General features: G+C 47.9%; 2 protein-coding genes across 2 annotated transcripts; one reads left to right on the top strand and one right to left on the bottom strand.

The window, feature by feature from the left end:
- The first annotated feature begins 1511 nt into the window (after positions 1-1511).
- LOC122368408 lies at positions 1512-8558 on the top strand. The gene is made up of 5 exons (XM_043342317.1): positions 1512-2014; positions 7079-7210; positions 7474-7633; positions 7970-8105; positions 8442-8558. The coding sequence occupies exons 1-5, from the start codon at positions 1669-1671 to the stop codon at positions 8556-8558; spliced, it is 891 nt and encodes a 296-aa protein (XP_043198252.1). The 5' UTR covers positions 1512-1668.
- A 4851-nt stretch (positions 8559-13409) lies between these two features.
- On the bottom strand, positions 13410-20507 carry LOC122368404 (insulin-induced gene 1 protein-like). Its single transcript, XM_043342311.1, has 4 exons — positions 20497-20507; positions 18192-18362; positions 15193-15484; positions 13410-14544 (listed from the first exon to the last, which is right to left on the bottom strand). The coding sequence occupies exons 2-4, from the start codon at positions 18355-18357 to the stop codon at positions 14406-14408; spliced, it is 597 nt and encodes a 198-aa protein (XP_043198246.1). The 5' UTR covers positions 18358-18362; positions 20497-20507; the 3' UTR covers positions 13410-14405.
- Between the last annotated feature and the right edge of the window lie 5272 nt (positions 20508-25779).

Below are 25779 nucleotides of genomic sequence, written 5' to 3' on the forward strand. Positions count from 1 at the left end.
AATAAGGAGAAACGTAACCGTGCGCAATCATAGATTAATCCAAGAAGGGCGAGACTTATTAAAAAAAACGTGCTCCATTGGACTTTCCCGTTTCTGTAACTATAACTACATTATGTTTTTATTCGTAAAGCATAGGTCGTCTTAGCAACATTTGAATAGCTTGTGCCACTCAGCGTCCCAAAAGTATAAATTCAGGATCACTTAATTGACAAGGAATCAAATGTTGCCCGAATCCGATTCCACTCGATTAATTTTATTGTTATTCACCTTATTACCTACGAGTTACTCATACCTACAGACGTCTCGATAAATGCTTATTTAATGACTTTCTGAAGCAGTCATTAACTTAGCATGCAATATTACAAGTTAGCATGCAATATTGTGCTGCGCCGCCACCAGAGTCCAGTTGAAAATAACCTGAAACTTGGGCACGCTTGAACTGCAAATATATTTAATTATTTATAACTGGCGTTATCTTTAGTTAATCTCGTAACGCTTCGGCATCGTATGCTCCATACTCATATGTTGGCTGTTTATCGACCGGCCGTCTCTCTCTCCCTCTCCCTTATATCCCATTCACCTTCCAGGCGATCGTTAAGAGAGAGGAGACGGTCGACGAGGTAAGGAAATGAAGGTAAGTAAAACCAACGCAGATGGTTGGAGGGGTGGGTGGAGGAAACATGCTCAGCAGCGACCGCTGCTGGTCCGCTCCACTCGCCCGGACCGCGTTGAGTGGACCTCAGCCGTCCCGCTCACGGCCGGCCCGCCGGCATGACGTCACGAACCTTCCGGCGAGGTCAGGTCGGGTCACCGCTCGACAGTGCCGGCCGGCGTGGCTCTAGAGGCCAACCGCGGACACGCGTTTGAGCAAGGATGCGACGTTACCATTAACTGGCATATGAATCACCATTTGGGGCCAATGACCCCGGTCATATTCCCACACTCCCTTCCTCATTTACCGCCCTCCCCCATCCCCGTCCCCACTCCCTGGCACCGCCCGTGCGCCCGGGGGGCCTCCCCGCTCCCAGACGGTCACGCCTCCCCCGTCGGCAAATTGTACCGGTCGACCACGTGCGTCGTTCACGACGCTCGTCGACATCGATCCCGAACGTCGGTGCGCAGTCATGAGGAACCAACCCCACCGACCGGTACCGGTCGACGTTCACCGCGGCGACTCGACGGTTGGGACCGGCCGCTATCACCGAAACCACCGGGAATAGCCAGTAACACACATCGAGACTGTTTATCGGACCAAATCGGCGGAGTGTAGTTACAGTTCGGCAGTCACTCAGCGGGGAACGGGTGGACAGGGGGAGGGCGACCGGGGCCATTAGCAGCAGCGCCGCCTTGCCCTTGCCTAGCAACCGTCGGCGACCTGTCGACAACAAACCGGCGACCAGAGGCGCCCTCGACGGCGACGGCGGCGGCGGCGGGACCGGCCGCGTGCGCCATGTCTGCAGGGCATGCCCTGAGGCCGACACGGGTCAGCGGCATGCCCTGAGGCGGTCTCGGGCTGCAGGGGACAGACAGGAGCGTGTGTGACACTGCAGCAGTGGGAGATTTGTGATCGGTGCGCGGGTGGACTTGAGAAGTGAGTAGAAGTGGTGATCTAACGAGTGTCGGCTGACCCGCGCACTGACCTGCGTAGCAGCGCGGATATCGCTCGCGATGAACGTCAGTGGCAAACGGAAGCCCTCCTCTTCCTCCAGTAAGAGTGAGGAGGATGACATTCCCCGGATCCGGGAGCCGGAGTCGGGCGCGGCGGCGGCCTCCGACACGGCCGCTCCCGCGGAGCCGGAGGGAGCCGTGGGAGCCAGCGCGGAGCCGGCGCAGCCGGTGCCCCAGCAGCTACCGCCGCCGAGCACGGCCGGTATGTGGCCCGGCGCGCGACAGGGCACCCGCACCAAGACCTCGCACCAAAAGAAGAAGAAGAACGTGGTGTCGGTGGACCAGCCGCCCGAGGTCAAGGACGAGCCGGTCACCGGGTCAGCGAGGCCGCGACAAAAGCAGAGAGGTGAGCTGAGGCAAGACGGCATGTCCCGACAGACATCTATGATCCCGATAGAGATATGTAACGCTATGCAGATGATGCTTGGCAAGGCTATGGAAGCATGATAGTGCTTCAAAGGTAGACAGTAGATGAAAATTTGTAACAAGCATTGTATTTTTTTATTTATTTATTGCCCTCGGAAAAGTTTTTTTCCCGATATTTTTGGTCCGAGCTGACGGGGTGACGGCCGGCTGGCAACGCGTCCGGCGCGCCTGACATCGAGCGGCAGAATTATATAATTTGCAATTATAAAATTATAATGGCTTGACTGTGTTTCTCTGCTCGAGTATGAGCAAATATGTAGCAGCCACCCATCCACAAAAGCAATCGCTTCCGCGGTTGTACGGGACGTCGCTTTGCCACAGAATCTTCCCTAAACAGCTCGATAGATAGTACGAGCTCGATAAGTCGTATGGAAAACGGGATCAAGTAGTTATGAAGGGTCGTACGCGGTGGACGATGGCAAATGACATGTCGTGATCCAATACCCGTTCAGCCTTCACGTAGATATCGTCATTCATGGTAGCGTGGGTAGGTATTCAGCGGGTAACTAGTTCCTGGAAAGACGCCCGGACATAATCGATTTCTGATAAGAACCTCATGTTTTTGTCGTTGGCCTTTCAAAGTACCGTACAAATAGGGAAGGGGGAGGAAACAAACTTCCGAAAAGAAGATAACCGAGTCTTTAGTTTGTGCTGTTCGAGGCATACTTTGTTACGTAGTTTGGCTTGGCCATTTCCTCAAAAGGACATATGTAAAACATGAACGAGAGCAATGGATCAACATCAACGCAAACGAAGGGACCTATACGGAAAACGTTGGTGTTGGCTTCATGGGACTAAATACAATACTGAAACAAACACCCAAGGCTTCCTTATGAAATTTCGACAAAATAACCCGATGCATCCTTATGATGTAACCGAAAAATGATCGGAAATAGACGTTTCCACGCTTTCCCGGAAACGTAAAATGCTCAGACGTAAATGAAGTTTTAGTTTGCCAGCCTAAGGCAGTCATAGTGCGGTCGATATTATTAATTCCTTATGGTGATGCCCAATCTTTCAAGAAAGACCTGCGTGTTTATGAAAAGAAAATTAAAAAGCCTGAAGGGGTAGGCTGATACAACAGGTCGACGCGGGGTGCAGATGGAGAATGGACATTTAGTTAACTGTTGTACAGGGTGGACCAAAAAGGATGGAAACATTTTGAACTCGCATAAAACATGCATTATTGCATGCATGTGACTGGAAATGGTACCAAACGAGAGTACATTTCGTGGAAATTCATAACGGCATCACTCTCATCTGCTTTCTCTCGTTTTCAGTCTCTCACAGCAAATGTTCGAAGAGACCACCTTCGCGAGACAGGCACAGAGCGGCCGGTCTGATGGCTGACGCGATAGCCCGACGACACATGTTCGCTGGTATGGCTCACACAGTCTTGGTGATCGCTCTCTTCAGGTCACAGAGACCTTCCTTGTAGACCTGGCCCTTGAGATGAGATGATAAAGAAGTCACTGCACAGCAGCAAGGTCACGGAAATGGTGTGCCCTCAGCGGAAAAGGAATCGCATGGGTCCACTTTGGTTCGTGAGGAAGGGAGCGGCGACACCGTGACCGTCAATCAACAGCGCATACCAGGCGGCGCTGAGGAAGTTCTGAGAGCGAGTCCAAACGAAGCATGGCAGCCTCATCATAGACCTTATGTGGTTCCAGCAAGACGGTGCGCCTCCTCACATCGCAAAAACAACGCTCAAGTGCATCGAAAACCACTTCGGTGACCGGCTGATATCCCGCGGTGCCAGTCGGAACTGGCCTACCTGCTCATCCGACCTGACCCCTATGGATGTTTTACTGTGGGGTCATCTCAATGGCCGGGTCTACAAGGAAGGTCCAGAAAGCCTCTGAACTGAAGAGAGCGATCAGCAAGGCTGTGTGAGCCATACAAGCGGGCTATCGTGTCAGCAGCTAGGCTGGTCGCTCTGTGCCTGTCTCGCAAAGGTGGCCTCTTCGAACATCTGCTGTGAGAGACTGAAAACGGGAGAAAGCATATGAGAGTGATGCCATTATGAATTTCCACGAAATGTGCTCTTGTTTGGTATCATTCCCAGTCACATGCATGCAATTATACATGTTTTATACCAGTTTAAAATGTTTCCATCCTTTTTGGTCCACCCTGTAGGCTGCAGTTATGTTTTTTTCCAAACGTTCATTTGCAATGGAACAATATGCGAAAAGCTTAAAGTCATCCAGTAAAAACACACGTTCAAAGATTCAGAAAAAAAAAAATTCGTTTCACTGTAACTGCCGCCGGCGCCCTATCTGACTCGAGGCCGTCAGTCTATCGGGCCTATTTGTCTTCTCGATACACCCGCGAGGCAATTTAGACCACTGTCTGGAGGCCCAGTCGCGTGTGGGACGATACCGGACATCGCTAATGAGCTCGACGGCGACGACAGCGGCCAAAGCGGCGCACCACCGCCACCGGCTGCGGCGTGGCGCGGCGCAGTTGTATACAAATAACACCCGACAGACGGCCGCAGCGTCAGCGGCGACAGCAATGTGAAGCGTGCTTTAGGACTAATCAATGCGGCCGGGCACTGTCAAGGTCATGGGCGACGACCGCTGGTGACAGGCGGGTTGAATGCCCTGGGGGTACGTTCGACCCGGGCGTGGGTCATGACCGAAGGCAGTTTCTGACTTGAGTGACAGTTGTCTGTGAGAGGCAGGCGTTTGGCACGATTGTACATAATTATACAGAGCGGCGCCGAATGAGAACGACACGCGATATTTGGTGACTCAAAAAAGAAAAACGACTTGCGTTATGATAGGTATATGGGTAGGCTCGCTTGGGCTCAGTATTATTGCTCTGCCGAGGGACAAGGGGCCAGGGGGCATTTTAGCGAAAAATAATAATTTTGTTGTTGCGTGAGTGACGTTGAAACTAAATTGAATGAAGCGATGCGTATATACGAGTATTAAATGGCCGAGTTCAATCTTTAACAGCCATAACAGGACTGGATGAGCCATAGCATGGTGATAAAATACTATAACCTCATCTATTATTATCTCATCATCTCATAATTATCTATCAGCAAGTACATTTTATATCATCCATGGCCATAGTTTCAGAACCGCAATGTATGTACCTATAGAAGCTGTTGCTCCTGTCGTTACGAACGGTTCGATCGCACTGCCTCGGAGCTAAGTGCAGCTGAGATGAGCTGATAAACATGCATGGATATTATCTCCATTCACAGTAGATGGTAAACGCCAGCTTCGAATGTTTTGCTTCGAGCTTCGATGAGTAAAGGGGTTACATGCCCATTAACCCTCGCCCGCACATGGGGGGGGGGGGGGGAGTTGCCACCCCCAGGTAGTCTTTCTGCTCTGCACTCTACATTTTTAGAGCTAGAAGCCTGATTTTTCGTATAGCTGCTTCTCTATCCTTTCTTGATGTCCACTGAAAATTTTAAGTTTCTGTGGTTTTTGGTTTCGGAGATATGACCTTGTTTTTCAGGTCATGTCATGACCCAAATGACCAATTCTCAACATCTTGCGTTGGCTATGGGCCTTGTGAGCTTTTGACACCTTGATTTCGGCCTTTTTTGCCAGTCTTACCTCCCACCTATCATGGAACATGTTGTTCGACGATGTACAGATGTCAAGGTCAGGGTCAAGGTCAACCTAGGTCATCTAAAATAATTGCGTTTTAGGCAAGCTGAATTTACTTTTCGTGAAATTTTTTGACTGCATTTTTGGCAAAAGCTTCTCAGATCATGATTTCATGTAATATGGACACATAAACACTCGGTTATACACACAGACACACACAGACATACAAACACGTATCATTGACCTTGACCCAACTTGACCTGAAATGACCTCAGCAACAAAAATCTGGTCGGGTAGTGTGACAAAGAGGTTCTAGCTGGCTTGGCACCAGAAAACAGCATCGTCATCGGTATATGATAAGCAGCGCACTTGATATCCAACGGTGACCCAAAACAGCAACATTTTTTTAGTTTGACCTGACCTGGAAGGTGAATGACTGACCTGAGAAGGTAAAACTGGGTATCATTGGGTTCGTCTTTTCCCAAAGAATCTTTTTGGTCTTTATCGCGAAGCTCTATCTCCAACAGGAACGAAATGGCGCGGGGGTGGCAACCCCCCCATGTGCGTTCTAGGATGGGAAAATGGCATGTTGCGGGCGAGGGTTAATTGAGATGACCGGGCATGGTAATGCCCATGAATTGAGATGCCATTGCTAGTAGATTGCTGGTCCGTTAATGACAGCCCGTTAAATGACTGTGACATTATATATGCAAGCATGACGTAAACATAAAAGCCCCATCTATGAGATTTCCCTTGAAACTGCACAGCAGTTCAGTCACGGTCGATTTTCAGCTGTTGCCAGTTGCCATATGGTTTCCTACTCATTTCAATTATGACGGGTGTGTACTGTGTATCATGAATGTAAAATGAGTGTACTGGTGCGGCAGGAACGAACTCCTGGAGCTTGGAAGGCTAGCAACAGTCATTTTGCGACGACGGGACACGAGTCAAATAACACTTTCCTTTTTGTATAGTAACTCAGCAGGCCACTTAGACTGATTGCCTTTCTGCAGTCGAAAAGCAAAAGGGTAAACTGGCCAGTTTGGCTGCATTCTATATACCTAAGACAACTAACCAATTCTAATTGATTATGTAATATAATGTTGATGGAGGACATGTACGCATTATCCACGTAGGCTTTTTAGTGAATGCTGAGATTGTCTCGTTCCACTGACATTAAACCAAATCCTATATATGTAAGTAATTACCTTTACCGAGTCTATAGCATGGCGTGGAGCAACGTTTAACCTGACCGCCGACCTGGGTTACAGAGCTGTCACGGAACTGTAGCCCTATTTGTCCTGACTTCGCCGCTGACCTGACCTGTGACGTGGTTACAGAGTTGTTACGGATCTGTAACACCGCATCACCTGACCTTGCCGCTGACCTGCTCTGACCTTTGACCTGGGTTACAGAGCCTCTGCCGATGAAGCTGCGGGCGCTGCCCCAGTCGTTCTGGCTCCAGCCGAACGACAACAGCACTTCTCCGAACACGGGGTCGCTTCCACCGCTCGTCACAACGTCCAAGGACGCGCAGGACATCAATGGTAGGCCAGCGTGGTCGCAGGCAGGGCAGTGGGCTCATTGTCATTAAATGCAACATGAACGTCAGATAATAATGATGGTTTTGATTTATATCTAGGTACTTAAGCATCAATGCATGCATAGCTTGCGCTCATGTATCACCTGGCCGACGCCTGCGATTTCAAGTCTTCATTCAACCTTGTCGGGGCCAGACTGATCACTCGGATGTCAAATAATCGCTCTCCGACGAGCCAATAAAAGCGATCCACCGTATTTTGTCCCACAGATGTGGCCCCGATCACCCCTCCCGACCAGCGGAGTCTGCGGCGCTCTCCCGAGCAGACTCGGAGTGTGAGCGAGGGTAACCCGGACCTGCTCTTCTCACTGTTTGACGCCGTCAGCCACGCCGGGGAGAAGAAGAGGATCACGCTGTGGAAAAGGAACAAGTGAGGACGGGGGCACACGGGGTGAATACGTCTAACAGGGAGCGAACGCCGAACAGTCGATGACACCAATATGCATAGACACTTGACTTACATACTGTAATTGCAAGGTTCAAGCGTGCTTTACCTATCTTTTAAAGAGGTCAACTGCGCCATTTACCTTTGGATTCACTACCCATAGAGTTATTGCAGCATTTAGCTGTCAACTTTGCCCATCAATAAAGATTAGCTCGTTAAAAAAAAAGAGATTTGCTCCACTATTTACTATAGTAATGGTAAGAACCAAACACCAAACGACGTTTTATGCTTGAAAATGAGCTAGCACATACATTTCTGCAGGTCAAAGAAGCCGTCATCGACGGACCTTCCCCATGACGAGGACCCGTACATGAGCAGCTCGGCCACCGAGTCTATACTGCCTCTGCTGCCTGACCGGTCCAGCGGTTCGGGGACGCCCTCCAATAGGGGCACCCAGGTCAGTACCAAGTCTATACTGCCTCTGCTGCCTGACAGATCAAGCGGGTCGGGGACGCCCTCCAACAGGGGCACACAGGTCAGTGCCGAGTCTATACTACCCCTGTCAGTACCGAGTCTATACCGCCTCCGGAAGTACAGTTATCGGCTACAGGACTGTATCCTGCCGGACCGATCCAACAGGTAGGGCACGATGGATAAAGATAAATGCCCTTATTATATGGGTGGGAGATGATCGGGAAACTTCTCAAGGTAAGCAATCTAGCCCTGAGCATCAGCGAAAAACTTAAACCCGTCTATTACCGGGGCATCAGCTAACAGCGCCGTCCGTTTCCAGATTCTGTCTGTGGTACAAATCCCCGGCACCACGGACCGTGAGACCATCTGTCTGCCTTCGCTGAGCGTGGAGCACAACTATGCCAACATCCTGTCACAGCTGGTAATGAAACTGTGAGCTGAACGTGCTGCAGGACCGTGGGAACAGAGCAGCGCGGCGACTGTGAGCACAGTGGGCGCCCTGGGGGACCTGGAGCTTGGTGAGGAGGCCAAGGGTAGCTGATGACTGCTCTACATGAAGTGGGGATTCAATGGTGTGTGCCTTGCTGAGGTGGGACGGTTCATCAACTCGCCTTGTATACAAACACCGTCCAGTGAAGACAATATTCCGAATAGTTTGGCTGGCCCAGCTGCATTCGGACACCACTATGCATGGATCGAATTCCTCCTCTTTGTTTGAGAGTTCCTTCTCAGCAGAGCTGTAAATGCTTACCGGGGTCGGGAAGCATTTCCCCAATCCCCTATGAAGTGTTTGTACATATATGTTTCACTTACATCACTCGGCCACGCTCTCACACAGAACAAAATTAAAAGGGCATCGGATTTCAACAGCGTTGGGGCAACTTGCATGCATGAGACACGATGCTTTTAAACTGACGAATGAGCGTTGCTTGTAGCCAATTCTCGGTGAGCGCTATTAAACATTATGAATTTCCCCTCGAGCACAGATACACGGAAATGCTTTGTTTGTGAAACATTAAATGCTAGGAACACAGAAGTACAAATGCTTAGGTCACGCCTCACAAGTTCTTGAAACAGGAGAACGCTTGTGAGGGCCTTGAAATAGTGTACAGTGCATTATGTAACTCTGTGTTCAGGGATGCGCTAGTCACCTAGGCCAACGCTAAGTCAGAATAATAGGCCGAAGCGTAAGGCATTAGGAAGGGATAACATGATGTAAATATTCGGTAAAAATAGACGAGACACACACTGCTTTATTTAGCATTCGGTATCTTTAGAAAACGTGGCTGTCTTATCTACCGGACAATTCTTAATTTTACACAAACAGGTCTATAAATAGGTGCTCAGCAACAGCCTTCATGTTTTAGAATGCTAGCATGCAAGCGATTACTGAAGACTTGAAGACTTGAATTGTGTTACACAGATTAGACCGACAACATAAGTAGCCCGTAACATTTAACTGCTTTGCTTAAGACAATTTCCACACTTTGCCAATTATATGATATAATTCTTTCGACAAGAATATCGTTAATTCAGCAGACAGAACAGCCGGTATTTTATTGCTGTCCCGCCATTTATTCCGTCGAGGGACTCATGTCCGTGCCCGGCGGCACAGTATGCTTTCAGGCGCTCACCACTGCTGCCATCTATCGACAAGTTTATAAGTAAGAGCCGGTACAATGACTATACGATGTTCCGTTCGTCGGCGCGACACGCAGTGCTCCGAGTGTTCCGATGTATGCCTTACGGATGCACTGTGCACTGTACAGCGATGCATGCACACAATAATGGAGGCTGCAACACAGCTAAACAGGCACAAAATGTGGCCTTACAGCGCTGCTAAATGTACTGTTTGGGTATATTCACCCGCCTTTAAAATCCGTCCAACTACCCGCTTAGGCGGTCCTGTGATGTGGGTGCTTTGACAGTCGCTATTCTGTAAGTACATTGTATATAAAATATGTATATAGCATACCTATCTGCGCTCTCATGTAACGTGGTCTACGAGTGTTCCATGGTCGGTGACTTTTGTTTTGCATCGGCACACCATTTGCCTAAACATACATGGTTTATGGTTGATGAGCTTCGTACTGTATAGTAACAGTATACATTATGCACATAAAAACATGCCGAAGCACACGATTGGTCGTCTTTGTCCGAAATATTGTGAAGACGTCATCGTTGTATACAGCCACATCGTGTATAATTTGTGTGCTGAGCATTTAACATATAAATACGACTTTTGCACAGCTGATTGCATAAATACGACTTTTGCACAGCTGATTGCGAGTGACGTGTGAACATTGAGTGGATAGACTTCTTGACCATAGAATCGATGCCAGGTCTCCGTTGTATGTGCTCTGTCTTGCATTGGCGGATCCAGCCGGACGTTTTTTTTTGGGGGGGGGGGCAAATGGCCGAAATGGCCCCTTTCTTTCCATGCACCGCCATAGGCGTTATGTTAAGACTCGGGTCTCTTTTGGAGGGGGGGGGGGGGCAAACGGGCTTTGAGGGGGGAGGGCATGGCCCTAAATTTCCCCTGGATCCGCCAGTGCTCTTGTGTGCTTCTCGACTTTTTAAACGATGGTTTTTGTTCTAGGGTTGACTATTAAGTAACGGAAGTGCCTTAAGCAATTAAACGTTATTGCACGTGCACATATTTTTTTGGTGTCATTTCATGCGCCGATGTTTTTTCTATCCAATGGTGAAGACCACATGTCTTTAGCTACTTCTTGTTCCAAGCTATCGTCGTTTTCCCAAGAGACCACCCGAACCTGCGGCGCACCATGAAAAAGGAGTCTGGCAATGGCCAAAATCGCGCGCCAAGCGCCAGCGCGAGGTCATCAGATCTTATTGGCTTATTGTTATGGCTACACAATGGACAATGGCTATATTTTTATAAAAAAAATACACATAGGCACGATAAATGACAGCATACACTACTCCACATAATCGCCTTCAAGCATCACACATTGTTCCAGCCTCGCCTTGACCCACTCCTGGAACGCCGCCAGAACACTGATCGGCGCTTTCTTTCCCAAACCGATGAAACCACCGACATATCGTGTGTGGGGAGGCTGCGTCGCTCCATACACTTAAAAAAGAAATTTTCTGATCTTGGTAGGCCTTTTCCCTATAGACAAACTGAGCTCTAATGACCTTGCACTCGGCGCTGGCGCGCGGTTTTGGCCGTTGCCAGGTGGTGCGCCACAGGTTCGGGTGGTCTCTTGGGAAAACGACGATAGCTTATAGCAAAAAGTAGCTAAGGACATGTGGTCTTCACCATTGGATAGAAAAAACATCGGCGCATGAAATGACACCAAAAAATTATGTGCACGTGCAAAAACGTTTAATTGCTTAAGGCACTTCCATTACTTAATAGTCAACCCTAGTGCTCACGTGCTCTGGCAATATGTTGACGATTGTTTGCTGGTTAGATTTTTTTTTTGACGTGCTGATCCATCGGTGCTAATTATATTCTCCGATCAAAATTCATCACTGACAGATGACTCAGAACTACTTTGTCTGCCCGCAACAGCCGACGCAGTCGTGTTGTTAAAAAAAACACATTTTCATCTCAAGGAAAAAATATGCACATTTTCATCATTTTCATCTCTTCAACTTCAATAATGCCCCACGGCTCCCGCTCATTGTAACAGCTGTTGAAACATATAACTTTTTTTCCTGTGGCTGTTGAGCAGCGTTGTCTCTGTGTTGTGCGTGTCACAATCATTTAGCATGTCCCCTCCAAGGCCTCCGGTATGGTGCCGTGCGTCCGTTCTTGCGTGACGATTCTGTCCCAGCAAAACATAGTCGTATTTATTGCAGGTAACACGACAAACGTGTTTGACACCAGCCCACGATGCCGTTTTTATCGTTATTTTCTTTCTCTCCATGCGAGCTATTCAGCCGCAAATGCTCGAAAGTCAATTATCTAGTCATTGAAAAGTTTTAAATGCAATATTTCGGTAAATGATATACCTAATACCATTATCAATTTGTTTTGTGTGCGCTGATACGAATATTTTCGTTATAATTGCGATACATAGGAAATACGTAAGTTGATCATGCTTGATGTAATCAGTGCACTGAACTCACTCAACTCACCTAGTCTGTGAGTTTAGAGCTGAGTTACTCCGAGCTGAGTTAGAGTTGAATTAACGCGAGTAAGACATACACGCCAGACGGATAGACTGGTCTAATCACCGATTAGACCAGCTCTGCCCGAGATAGGTAGTTCAATAAAACTGAGAAACCCTGTACACGTTTCTGGCGACCCGCTACAAACACTGTGCTTAGCTTAACTTCCCAATGCGACTCAGCTGAATGAAAGAAGCAGAATATAATAGAGTCGCAGAGAAATGTCACTAATGTTCCTATAGGCTAGTGCAGTGGAGTGAGTCATATTTGTGATCGCCATATCGTGTATGAATGAGTGTTGTTCAGTCGCAATGCACATGCCTCGCTAGACACTACAATCGTGAGTTGAGACCGGCGCAATACAACTGTGGTGCGAGCCCGCCTTTGCCGCCCAGCCAATCGAAGAAAATGTTACAGGTCGTTCCGCCGATCGCGGGGGACGGTGCCATAACCGTCACGCGACCTCGGTCAGCCATCGGTCTGGAGGCGGTGTAAACGTCAGGGTAATACATACAACGCGATAGTGGGAGCTCGGGTTGGCCTGCCCCGGTCACACGAAAAGTGCTTTTGCGAATGAGCTGCGAGGCAAAATGTCATGGGCTCGGTGGTAATTATTGGTAATTAAGTGTACACGGACTTGACTCATTTTCACTGTTAAGCGTAACCATTTTTACTGTATGCCTGGCCTATTCAAATACATTAGCCTGAGGGGTGTGGTAATAACTGGTGTAAGCAAAGTGACCACGGTCAAAAATGCATTACCAAGTCAACATTTTGGGATGGCCTCGTTCAAAAAACCGCTAAGAGCTTCGGTCTAGACAATTGTTTTATCATTGGCATACAGTAAAATACATACCAAACTCGGCCGGTGATAAATTGTCAAGACCTCAGTCCTTACTGATTTTTGAACTCGGCCTTCGGCCTCGTTCAAAAATTCAGTTAGGACCTCGGTCTTGAAAATTTATTTACACCGGCCTCGTTCAGTATTATATATTACTAAGCGATGATCTTAATAACATGACTTACGGTTACATGACTTACGGATCGCTTCCAGCCACACTTACAACACGACATATGTTCCAGTGTCTCTTACGCCTGATCAATGATCATACCACTCTCAGCTCTTGTGACCGCAAACACACCGAACTGCACATACCACACGTATATTTCAGTACGAAAACCGTGGGAACCGTGGGAATAAAGCACACATTCCCTTCATTCACACAGCCAATATCTAACACAGGATTTTCGCGAAACATCGAAAAAGCCAAGGGATAAGAGAGGTAAATGTCAGTGATAGCCGGCGATGTAGAACCTGTAACAGAAATTCTCTACGCAGTCTGGTTTCATCATGTTTTCTCGTTACCAACCGTGAGACACACTTTCAAACACTTTATCATTATACCAGTTATCGGTTAGGTTCTTCTCAGCCCTTTTGTGCCGACACTGTGCATGTGTTTCACTTCTCACAAACCACACAGTGTTAACTCATGTTACTTGCCACACATATTGCGCTCCGTCACGTATTATTACGGTTTGTCACGTCAAAACATTGCGTCAGAATTCTACGAACCTACGCCGCCGCATCAACACAACAGTTATCCCCTGAAATAAAACACTGTCCGGACAGTCCGAAGCTGCTGTCCTCGCGTTCGTTCTTCCATAAGACAGCACGAGCACAGCATGACGTCATCTTCTCGACATCTAATGATACTGGTCATTGTGGTGATCATCAGTTCAAACGGTGCAACAAACAGAGCGGCAAGTGCCAGCACTTCTTTCCGCACTTCTCTATACAGTACACACCTATCACAGAGTCCAAAACACACAGAGGTCCAATATGCACGAACGCATGTGGATGTGGCTGCGGGACATCGCATCGCTGGACCTCCTGCGAAGTTCCCCACTCCATGCCACACCTCAAAGTCCGCGTCCGGGTCGCACAACGGCGTTTGCACAAAAATCAAACGTAAAAAGCAATACTCTGCCACTACCCTGCACATATGGTATCACATGATGGGGAGGTGAGCCAGCACTGAAGGTGTGCACTCACACAATCAATACAACTCAATCGACCGAGTCCAAACGCTGTTAGCGCTGGCAGTGCCGCGGCCGACGCGCCTGCCATCTGGCGGCGCGCGGCTCAGTCACAGTGCAGCTTGGGCCCGTTGCGCGGCGCTGCCAGCTGGCGGCCGACACTGCCGATGGTAATACCGGCGGAAAATGCAACGAATGGGAACCACGCTTTGAGGCGGGTCAATTCCAGAGAAGACTCGCTGTGACTGAAACAGAGGATAGGTTCGTCAGAAAGAGAGAAAAAGGCAAAGTGAAAAAATGTAATTGCGAAAATCACAAGCCACGACCGTCGTGACATGACCATGGCAACTGACATCGAATGCAACTGTAGTTTGCAATCGCAAGCAAGTCGAAAGTGTTTCCATTCAACAGAGCGTTTAGTACAACTTACCCGCAGCACTCGGAAGTCGTAAGTTCTGAGCCACTCAGCCCGACAAGCGTGCTGCTCATTAGCAAATGCAACCGGCCTGCACATTACCATATCCTACACACTTCCAGCTTCCTGAATCCTCATACATCTTTCCATAATTACCGGCCAGCTATAGCCGTGTTCAGCTGCTCATTACGACACTATCAGCAAGCTAAACACGTCCCGACCATAAGCTATTCAGGACAATCATGCATAATCTGAGCATCTACCGAAACAATTAAAACACCTTTCACGAAAATGCAGCACTTTTGATGACGTGATCTTTACATAAAACCACATGCTTCAGTAATATGAACCGTTTTTAAAAATTGCATAGCATGAAGGAAGCACTTTACTCACATCTAACTCGCTCCAGTAGCTCCGACGAACACACACTATAAATGCTATCCCGGAAAAGTACACCAACCCCCACCATTTGACCCACCTGAAGACTAGCCGCAGCACCAGATAGTAGGCGACCACGTGCGCCACAGCGGCCGCCAGCGAGGCGATCACAAAGCCGCACGTGGTGCGGTCGAACGTCCACCAGAGCGCCAGGCTGAGCAGCGCTAGCGTCCAGGCCAGCTCGGCGTCCGTGGCAAAGTGGAACCGGCTGTTGGCGTGGTTGATGCCGACGAAGAGGGCCAGACAGCGCGTGACGGAGGCCCAGTCGCGGCCCGACGCCGGCTGGGAGTTGAGCCACCGGTCGAAAAGCGGGTACGCCAGACCGACGATAACTGAAAGAGGGAGGAGACGTGGAGTTAACTAATCATTTACCATTGACCATTTACCATTGCGGGCACGCGGGGTCTGGTAGTGAGGGTAGAATTCCTCGTTGCGGTGTATTGGGTGTATTGGCGAGTCGATTATATGGTTGTTATGCGCCCAAAGCGACGTAACGCTAGGGGTTAGGTGGTGATCGGTTAACAGTGTCCCAAAATTTGCCAGTTTGGGTGGGAAGTAACATCCAAATCAAAATAATTTTTCACTCTCTCCTCCAATTTTCCAGAGCGATTTTTCACTCCCTAGTTTACCAATTAAGAGCATCTGCGTGCACTTTGTACCTCCCTCCATATTCGATTCAATGATCTTTTAAGGCAGCTCCCACGTCCTCCAACACTTACAAATTAGGTAATTGTTGATATCTGTTTTCTGCTCTTTTTTTTGTACTCTTCTAACTGGCAATTTTCCACTCTCAGCCCTCTTTATAGTGACGAATATTCCCCTCTGACACCCAAGCCAAAATATAATTTTTGGACACCGGATCGGTAAATGGTAAACGACGAAATGTGAGTCTGTCAAACGAAGTGATAAGTGAACGCTTAACATAATACAGCAATTAGCCCTAATAAGTTATCTGACTTGCCTGAGCACACGGCGATAAGCGAAATTAAATATTTTTGTGCAGCATAAATAAGCCTTATTGACTTAAAATGGACACGATTCAAAAATCGAATAATTCATCGTTATGATGCGAATTGTGACAGACGGAGACGACATATGATATCATTCTCGGCTTCGTTGAGCGGATGTGCCACCCTGGGGCGCCTGACCAACGGAAAGAGATCACAGGAAGCTGATAAGTTCACTTCTGCTTACTCCACATAGTAAAATAACTAACGAAATAATAACCGCTCATGAATGAAACCACCACAAGCAAGCCGGCCCCCACGACACACCCACCAGAGTTCGAACAGGGACCCCGATAGGCGACATCTCATTGAGCCACTCAGGCGTTATCAGAGCCTCGAGATGTAAGTACGCAGCAGGGGTGTGTGCAACAGACTATCGGTGCCCCTGCACCGGACCTTCGGTCATCTCAGTGCACGGGCACGGCAGAGTGGGTCTGGGGACACTTGGAGTATGACACGAGTGCTTTGATCATGATAGAAGGTGAAGCCAAGTGCGTAGTAGTTATGGGAGTGATATCCTACTAGATAGTCGTCCGTCGACGATCAAAAGACAATAACCCCGTAAAACGAGCTGGCGAGAAGCGACCAGCGACAGCGCGAATCACGGGTAGATTTATTGCTATTATCGCTGGAGCAATAAGTAAATACCACGGTGACTATATAACGCTCTCAGTTCATGCACCGATAAGCCCGCGGCGCCAGTCATGGGGTCAACAACCCGTCTGAAGTTCATGGATATGTGATATCAACGGCACTTGAAGGACTAGTCAACACAGAGACGATTAATCACGACCATCTACATGATGTTATAATGTTTAGCAGGGTTTACGATGTTAAATAAGACGCCTAGAAGACATTACCGTAATAAGGAAACCCGGCTGCAGCCTGCAATCACATCCTGATTCGGATGTGAGCCACGTCCTAGTTCGTAAAGACGTATCTATCCCTAAGCCACGTAAGAAATTTCGTAAGCGACGTCAAAGTCTCTAAACAAAATCCTCATTGTAAGCGACATCCAAATGCGTGAAAGACGTTACAATGCGTGAAACACGTGCCACTTCGTAAACTACACTCTGAGTCGTACCACCGCGCAAACCGCTTCAGACATGAGTTTGGCGTCAGCAGCTAAATATAACCCACTTCCAAAACACTTCCAGGCATCTCAGCTGGCGGACATCCCTATATACAGTATAGTTAGCTACAGTATATACCTTGACCAGCTCTCGCGGAGAGAGGGGACGTGGCCAGGTCACGGGGAACAGTTGGCAGAGGACGGGGGTGAGCGGGAACACCGCGGCCCGTATCAGCGATTCAACACATTAGTGGCGAGACACGACTGGCAGAGTGGCCAGCATGTAAATACTGGTCAGACAGAGGACGCCTCATGGTATTACGGGGTCGGTGATTGGGTGAGCCGTGTGGACGAAAGCACTCAACGAGGTTGACGGTGGTGAGTAAATACATATACCGTAGGTATCACTTTATGTACAGTAAACATGAATGCCGAATAGTATTAGCAAGCAAAGACACATAGGTAACTAGAAAACCAGATATATAAGCAGAGGAAATAAACACAAGTGAAAGAGGAAGAACGAACTACACCAATGAAGTTGGCCCAATGTCAGTTCGATAATACCGCGTAACACAAGTGAACCAATAATCGAGCGCAGACTCGTCTGCGTCGGACATGTTTCAATTGTGCTCTCCGGATAAATTTGTAAATCATTTTCGGAGCTAGATTAGGTACCAAGTCTGAATCACAAACTTGTTGGGGTCTCGACACACTTCATCTGCTAACAAACAGCGCAAAAACCGCAAGAGGCTTTGTGATACAATTTCCTGCATAATTTTGCAAACTTCACAGAAGCATTATTCTGTTATCCATGAGGGTGCCAGAAAAGGGTACTTGAACTAAATCAAAATTAGAACTTTAACCTCAATAAATGTTTTCCAGTCACACCACAACCCAACTGCAAATTTATAATTCAAAAGCCAAGGGTACCCCACCCCCATCAGTCCCGGGCTCACGTACTGGCGGCGACGCCGCCGAGCGGTGCGACCAGCAGACTCCAGCGGAGGAGCGCCGCCCAGTCGAGCGGCTCCTCGCGGGCGTGCCAGGAGGCGCGCATCAGCCGTAGCACGGCCGTGGCCACACAGCCCCACGAGAAGAGCACCGAGCCGCGCCACAGGTCCGACATGGTCGCTGGAACACAGACATCTGAGGTCAGACAGGGTGACTGGAATAGGAGTCCTACAGATAGGATATAATAATCATATCAACTTAAACATGGGTGGTAAAGAGCATCAGAAATGGCAATTGGAATAGGAGTTATGGCTCACACAGGTCAGACATAACAGGACAGCAGGAAAAGTCATATAAGATCAGAGGGAGCAGCTGCAGCTAAAACAGAGGTCACACAGTGAACTACACAAACAAGACTTCTGAAATACTGCTAAAAAAGACATCATATTGTCATATATGCAAAGCAGTCCAAATGGCAGCAGCACACAGGGTCAGAAACACAGTCTAAAAGACATCACAAAGGGCCCAGGGGTCAAATGACTTGACTTCTGAAGTTCTGAAACAGGGTAGATGTCACAGCGTGGTTAGGAGAGGCCACATAGGGTTAAATTACAAATATGACCAGTCAAGCTTCCAAGCATGGCATATGCATGAAATTTCACAATTTAAATACTTAAGCATACTGACATGCATAAAAATAGGTAAAATCTGGTACCACATGTGTATGATTCTTTTAGTAAGTCACATATTTCAGTTCATTGACTTTTTTTAAGGCTTGAGCCTGGATTCTGAAACACAGCTTTTATACATGCTTATCACAGTTTCACTCCTCCCATTGGAACAAATGACATATTTATTACTGCCAACTGGAGGTGCTCCAGGCTGCAATTTGGGAGGAAAACATGTGCCATGTATTTCATTGGGAGGACTGGGGAGTGAGAAGCAATTTGCACAAGTGCAGTGAAAGCTGTGTGGATGTTCCAGTAGAGTAGCCAGACCGCAACAGGCGCCACAGACCGCAACACATTTCCTAAGCAGTTTAGAGACAGTGAGCAAGGAGCAGTTGCCTGACTGAGCCCAGACAATTTTATAGGATCTTTTCCATTAATGTGATTGTTACGTAAGCTCGAAAGGGACTATGATTAATTATTGGGTATTAGTATATTTTAGGTCCGAGTGGACAATTGTGACGCTGTTGATACAAATATGTAACGGCAAAAAACTTAGGTTTTAGGTTAGGTTAGGTTGTAGGTTTGTAGGTTTTAGGTTTTAGGTTGGTAGGTTTGTAGGTTAGGTTAGGTTAGGTTGTAGGTTTGTAGGTTGTAGGATGGTAGGTTGTAGGTAAATAGGTAAGGTTAGGTCAGGTTTGATTATGTTTTTTCTTTTATTTCCAGGACATATAAGTATCATTTTTGGATTCAGGATGTCAAATAATGTAAGAATATGAAAACGTTATCTTTTAACAGCCACTCGGACTCAATGTATACTTTTACCAATTATTGTTTCTGAATTCTGGAGTCACAAAATTAAAACACATGATAACATAAATCAGTCGGGGAAACTATGGTAAAATCTGCTATTTTTAGCAGTCTGCTATTTTTAGCAGAAATCTGCTAAAAATGGGTACGCATGTGACGTCATCGTACCCAAATATAGCAGATTTGGGTACGGCCCCCGACAAAAGCAGATCTGCACCCTAATTGAAGCAAATGCGCATCAAATGCCTGGCAGATTCATGATTAGAATAGTGCTGAGAATGTCCTCTGATATTTTTGTTCAGATCCGACTATTTTTAAATAATGAATTTGAAAATAGTCGGATCTGAACAAAAATAGCAGAGAAGACTCTCAGCACTATTCTCATCATGAATCTGCCAGGCATTTGATGCGCATTTGCTTCAATTAGGGTGCAGATCTGCTTTTGTATGGGGCCGTACCCAAATCTGCTATATTTGGGTACGATGACGTCACATGCGTACCCATTTTTAGCAGATTTCTGCTAAAAATAGCAGACTGCTAAAAATAGCAGATTTTACCATAGTTTCCCCGACTGAAATGGGTAGTACAGAGAATATGAAAATAACCTAGCTGATTTACCTTTTAGTCAGGACAATAAATTATTTCTAAACACAGTGACGGTCGTAACTTGAAACTCAAAATGCAGAAAACAGAACTGCCTCTTCTCGTTTAAAACGATATCTCAGCCCAAAAAATAAGTGTCGATTTCTAGTTACCCAGTGCCTGATAAAAATAACGCCGATATTGGTACAGTATGTAAGATCTATCCCATTTCGCCTCCGTGCCACAACACCAACGATCCACACACAACCACAGCAAACGCCGAGGAGCAGCGACCTGCAGCCAACCTGCAGCGACCGCAGCAGCTGATCCTCGAATGACCAAAAAGTGACCAATCAGCGAGCGAGATCGGTCTACGTCATGCGTCAAACTGGGACGTCCCTCATTGGTGGGCTCGGAAAGGATGCACTTTTAATAGATGTCGCTGTAGATTCATCGCATATAGGCAGGATAGGTGTCGCCACTTTATGTTCGTGAGCCCAGTGAGGGATGCCGACGCCGACTGCTGACTGCTGAGCGGCCTTGGTGGTTACTGGCTACGGAGTCGGAGTCGGAGTCTGAGTCTGAGTAGGAGTAGGAATCGGAGTGGAACTCGAAGTGCGATTCTGAGTCTGACTGAGCCTGAGTCTGAATCTGAGTCTGAGTCGGTCGAAGTCGACCGTTCTGACCGGCATTGGAGTCAGAGTCGGAATTGATTGTGGAACTAGTAAGCCGGAGCCGAAGTCGGAGACAGAGTCACCAAAAACTCATCGACTCCGCAGGGCTGTGGAGTCGGAGTTGGAGTCGGGTCACCGAAATTCCATCGATTCAGCAGCCCTGCTTGGTGGATTCATAAATACCTATTTTAGACGGCCTCGGCCAGGGCCCGACAGCTTCGGGCCTTCGGCCAGTTACAGGCCTACTACCGTCCACGACTCCACATATAGCAAAATTATTCGGAGTCGTACATATTTTGAACCTTACGGTGGTTTGCGCGGTGCCTTGGTGTTGTGTTGGTGATGTGGCAGGTAGATAGTAGATGCCTTACCTACCTACCTACCTTACACCTTACCTACCTACCTTACCTACCTTACCTTAACCTACCTACCTTATACCACCTTCGAACTTTTTTGCCACAATCCAGTTTTTTTAGTGTGTTTGGGTCTGAAGAAACATATTTTTTTTTTACGAGCGAGCGAGCGCAGCGAGCGAAGCGAGCCTTTTCAATATAAGGGAAAAATCTCAGTATGAGCGGCCCGGCCCGGCCCGGCCTGTAACGCTTTTGAGAGGCTTATATCTCAGCAACCGCTTGACCGATTGGCCTGCGGTCTTTTTTACTGGGTAGCCCCATCCCTTCTACCCCGTAATTGACTACTTTTGATACATCTCAGTGACCGTCGTGGCACGTGCCACGTGAAAAGTCAAGGGTGTTCAAGCTGTTTTGCAAAAGTAGTGATTTTGAGAGGCCCATATCTCAGCAGCCGCTTGGGCGATTGTCTTGCGGTAATTTTTGTAGGGTAGCTGCATCTATTCTACCAAAGGTCGGATACTCTTGATCTATGTGAGTGACCCCCACTGCACGTGCAAAATGCAACAAGAAGAGGTGCCAAATTTGTTCCCATTTCAATAACTCGGTAATTACTGGAGCGATTTCGCTGAAACTTGGCATACAGGTAGGCACTCACCAGGCAATGCATTCCCATGGTTGCGGTTAGGGTGCTACTGCACGTGCGCACGTGCAGGGGGCGCTCCCAGATCTCGAGAACGGCTGGGCCGATTGCGCTCAAATTTGGTACACGGCTGGGGACCAGTTAGTAGGGTGCCGTGCAAAAGTCAGTTTGGACCCCGTTTGCACGTGCGCACGTGCAGAATGCCGCTTCCAGATCTCAGGAACGGCTGGGCCGATTGCGTTCAAATTTGGCACACCGCTAGCGACCGGTTAGAAGGGTGCTTTGCACAAGCCCGTTGGAAGTACCCTCTCGCCCTTCCGCACGTGCAGGGCTCACTACCTCGCTCGCTCGTTCTTCGCCCAAAAGGCGTTTTACTGGTTTCTAATAATTGAGCGTGCATTTAACATCTAAAAAGTTGTTTGAGTTTGATCAGAAATCACTTTGCCCCCACCGGACGGGGGGGGGGGAGAAGGTAGCAAGGTCCACCCCATGCCTACATTTTTTCGCGATTGCTCGGAACGCATTGGCAATAGAAAGATCTGCAAGTTGTTAGAGCTTTCCTTTGATTCATGAGGGAGCTTTTCTTACATCAAGCTCATTTTTATCGGCCACGTCAATTCAATTATACTTAACACGCGCAGTGGAAGGGTTGCGAGTACTACGCCCAGTGGAAGGGGGGGCGGATGTCGCCCCCCCTAAGATCTCAGCTTCCATTGGAGCTAGAAAGAGGAAATTTGGAGGGTAGGTGAAGGCCTTGGGGAACTCTGTTGTGTGTGAATTTCATGACCCTAGGTCAATATCTTCAAGGTCAAATGAGGTCAACTGTGGTCAAATCTGCCATATTAACGACTTTTTTGCGCTTACACGCCGATAACTCAAAAAGTTACCGGCCGATTTTCGTTTTTCTTTCACTATACGAAAGAACATACATTTGTGAGTATGTATGGTGAATTTCTAGTTAATTCAACAATAAATATGGCAGCTAGAAGCCTGCTAAGAGTAAAATATCGCCGGCTGAAGCGGGATCGGCCGACGCGGGAAACGCGGCAATCACAATTTTGTGTTTACACACTCATAACTCAAGTTGTTACCGGCCGATTTTCAAAATTCTTTGTCCATGAGATTGCCTGTACATTTCTTAGTCTTCTCACAAAATTTTACGCGAATCGAATGTAATCAGCGGTAAGGAGCGCGATGTAAAGACGGAACCGTCCCGCCCCGGCACAGTCTACAATGCAGGCGGCGCGTAACGGCTAGCGCCGGCCGCCGCGCCGCCGCGCCGCCGCGGTGGCAGGATGTTTGACTTTACACCGCTGTTACTAGAAAATTTGTGAACCGATTTTCTTATTTCTTGCACGAGAAGATCCGCAATTCAATTCTGGACAGGTAGCCAAAATTTCACATTAATTTCATGTTTGCGGCGCGAGTTATTGGCGAAAAACAGGAGGGGTGGGCGAAATCCGCCCCCCCTTCCACTGCGCGTGTTAATACACGGTTTCCCGTGTATTAAGTATAAGTGAACCTCCGCACGGTCCTAATAAAATATTGCATACCTACTCGTATTCGCAACACCCTAAGTGCGAGGTCAGCCTTTCGCAGGGAGATGAAATTTGCAGGGCATATCTGCAAGGCCCCACAACTCGCATATCTCGGATTTTTCATAAAGGTCATTTGTGGTCAGGTCGGTCATCTATCTGAAGCACATAAAATTGTAATTTAATACTCGTACACTCCTTGCAAGGTGTGCAGCGTCCCGCGGACGTTCATATACCTACCCAGAGTGTACATACAGTCTGTCTTAAAAGTACCGCGCAAAGTAACGGTGGATCCATCAAGCCTGACCGAGGAAGGGAGTGCTATAATTTGAAAGTCACCGAACCAATTGACCTGGGGAATGGACGAGAATGGCAATTGCTTCGATGACTCAAATTTAGCAGGCCCTTCCTCAGTCAGGCTCAATGGATCTACCGTCACTTTGCGCGGTACTTTTAAGACAGACTGTACAGTGTACATCCCTATATTACCTACCCCTTCCACCACCACCGGCGCGGCCGCCGCCCGCGCCGTGGCGTCATCGGCCAGCGCTGCCGCGTCAGAAGGACGGCGGCAGTCGGCATCCGCACGCCGCGCCGGCCGCCGCCGTCGCCAGACGTCTACATGGGTGACCTCTTGACCTGAACCGCCCGCCTATGTGACCTCTGACCCCTCAGAACGGGGGCGCCTGTTGCACGTGAAGAACACGTGCTTGCGAGCTTATATAACTGGTGTCGAAGATGGTGTCTGTGCGCCTGGTGATTGTGCTGCTGGGGATGACCTCTGGAGGTCACGCTCAGGTCAGAGGTCAGGTGGGTGCCACCGGAACGACGCCACAGCAGGGACTCAGGCAACTGGTGCGCTTTAGGTCAAGTTACGGTAATGCGTGGAGACGTCCAACACCGTCGATAAGTCTGAGAACAGGTAAGTCGGAAGCATGACGTGTGATCAGTGACGACTTGCGCCTCACATATAATTAAGAAAAAATAATGCGTACAATAGCAGCAATCAACATGATTCAGAAAGGCAGAAAAGGAGCTGTTACACTCAATCTCAACATTGCATGTGGGATCAAGCCACCGCGATAGTTGACCGGAAGAGCAAACTACTTGGGCATTTAACTATAGCGATAATTCTGCATCCCAATTCCCATAGATCCACCTCGCCCGCGTGGTCTGATTTTGAGCCCACGACTAGCCCGCTAAATGTCACGAGAAGTTGTCGACTCACCGAGATTAGGGCCGCTCTGGACTCCTCCCTGACTACTCCACCCCGAGCGAATGACTTGTGACTCGGACCTGTGCCTGAGTCGCCATATGAGGCCCAGTTTCGGGTCTGCCGTTAATCAATGCTCGTGAGCTGCCTTCACGATAGCCACCGGTGTATTTGTTATAAAAGGTTACTTTGGATGGAGAGCATTTTAACGATGCATTTTGATGATATTTGTTGCTGTAACCTTCGCCTGTGTGGAGGTGGAATTTACATACTAGAAGATTGAAACTCGGGCTATTGCATGAGGGAGTCTGCACCAACAATTTGTTTTTCTCAGAATCTTAACATCGGTGGTGAGCTAAGGTCAGGTCAATTTTGCGACCTCTCTATTGTTAGTCAATAAGAGAAAGTTGAAATGCTCTCATTTCGAACGAGAACACTCCCAAACATCGGAATACATGTAAACCTGACACACTGAATCGGAAAATTGCACCTGTGACCTCTTTTATGCCCCTGAGGTCATCTCAGGTCATGAGATGTCTACAACACCTTTTTTACAATAGCTTAAAATAGAAACATGCTATGTAGAGCGTTGAAAACACCATGGATGCGTTCAGCTCAACGCTACGAATCGATTACTATGCAACATGACCTTTTTTGACCTTGACCTGTGGTCAAATTTTTAAGTTGAACTGAAAATGTCAATTTATAGTTTATTCGACGTGCCTTGACCAGAGAAGCACGATGCCGGTAAAAGCAACGTAGTACAAACTTTGTGTCCAAAGCTTCTACAGAAAAACTTTAATGCAAAAACGACATATTTTGAGTTTTTGCCCTCTGGAGGCTAAATCGTTGACCTTATGTCTCATCTGAGCACATCATTCAGTAAAACTGTAAAATAGCTATCAAATGCGCTTTTCGCGGCGCTCTAGCTCTATTGTTTTCCGAGTTATTCGCCTATTTATGAAAAGCTGCCAAAATCAGGAACCTAAATCCATGATAATTTTACGTTCAGTGACCTCCAGTGACCTCAGCGGTTATCTGATCGAAAATGACCCGCATTATTTTTAAAGATCTTACAGCGATCTATTTATCGTCTTTTCTGCGTCTCTCTAGTTATTGGCT

This window comes from Amphibalanus amphitrite, unplaced genomic scaffold, assembly GCF_019059575.1.
Source record: "Amphibalanus amphitrite isolate SeventyFive unplaced genomic scaffold, NRLGWU_Aamphi_draft 000945F_arrow, whole genome shotgun sequence".
Taxonomy (NCBI): Eukaryota; Metazoa; Arthropoda; class Thecostraca; order Balanomorpha; family Balanidae; genus Amphibalanus; species Amphibalanus amphitrite.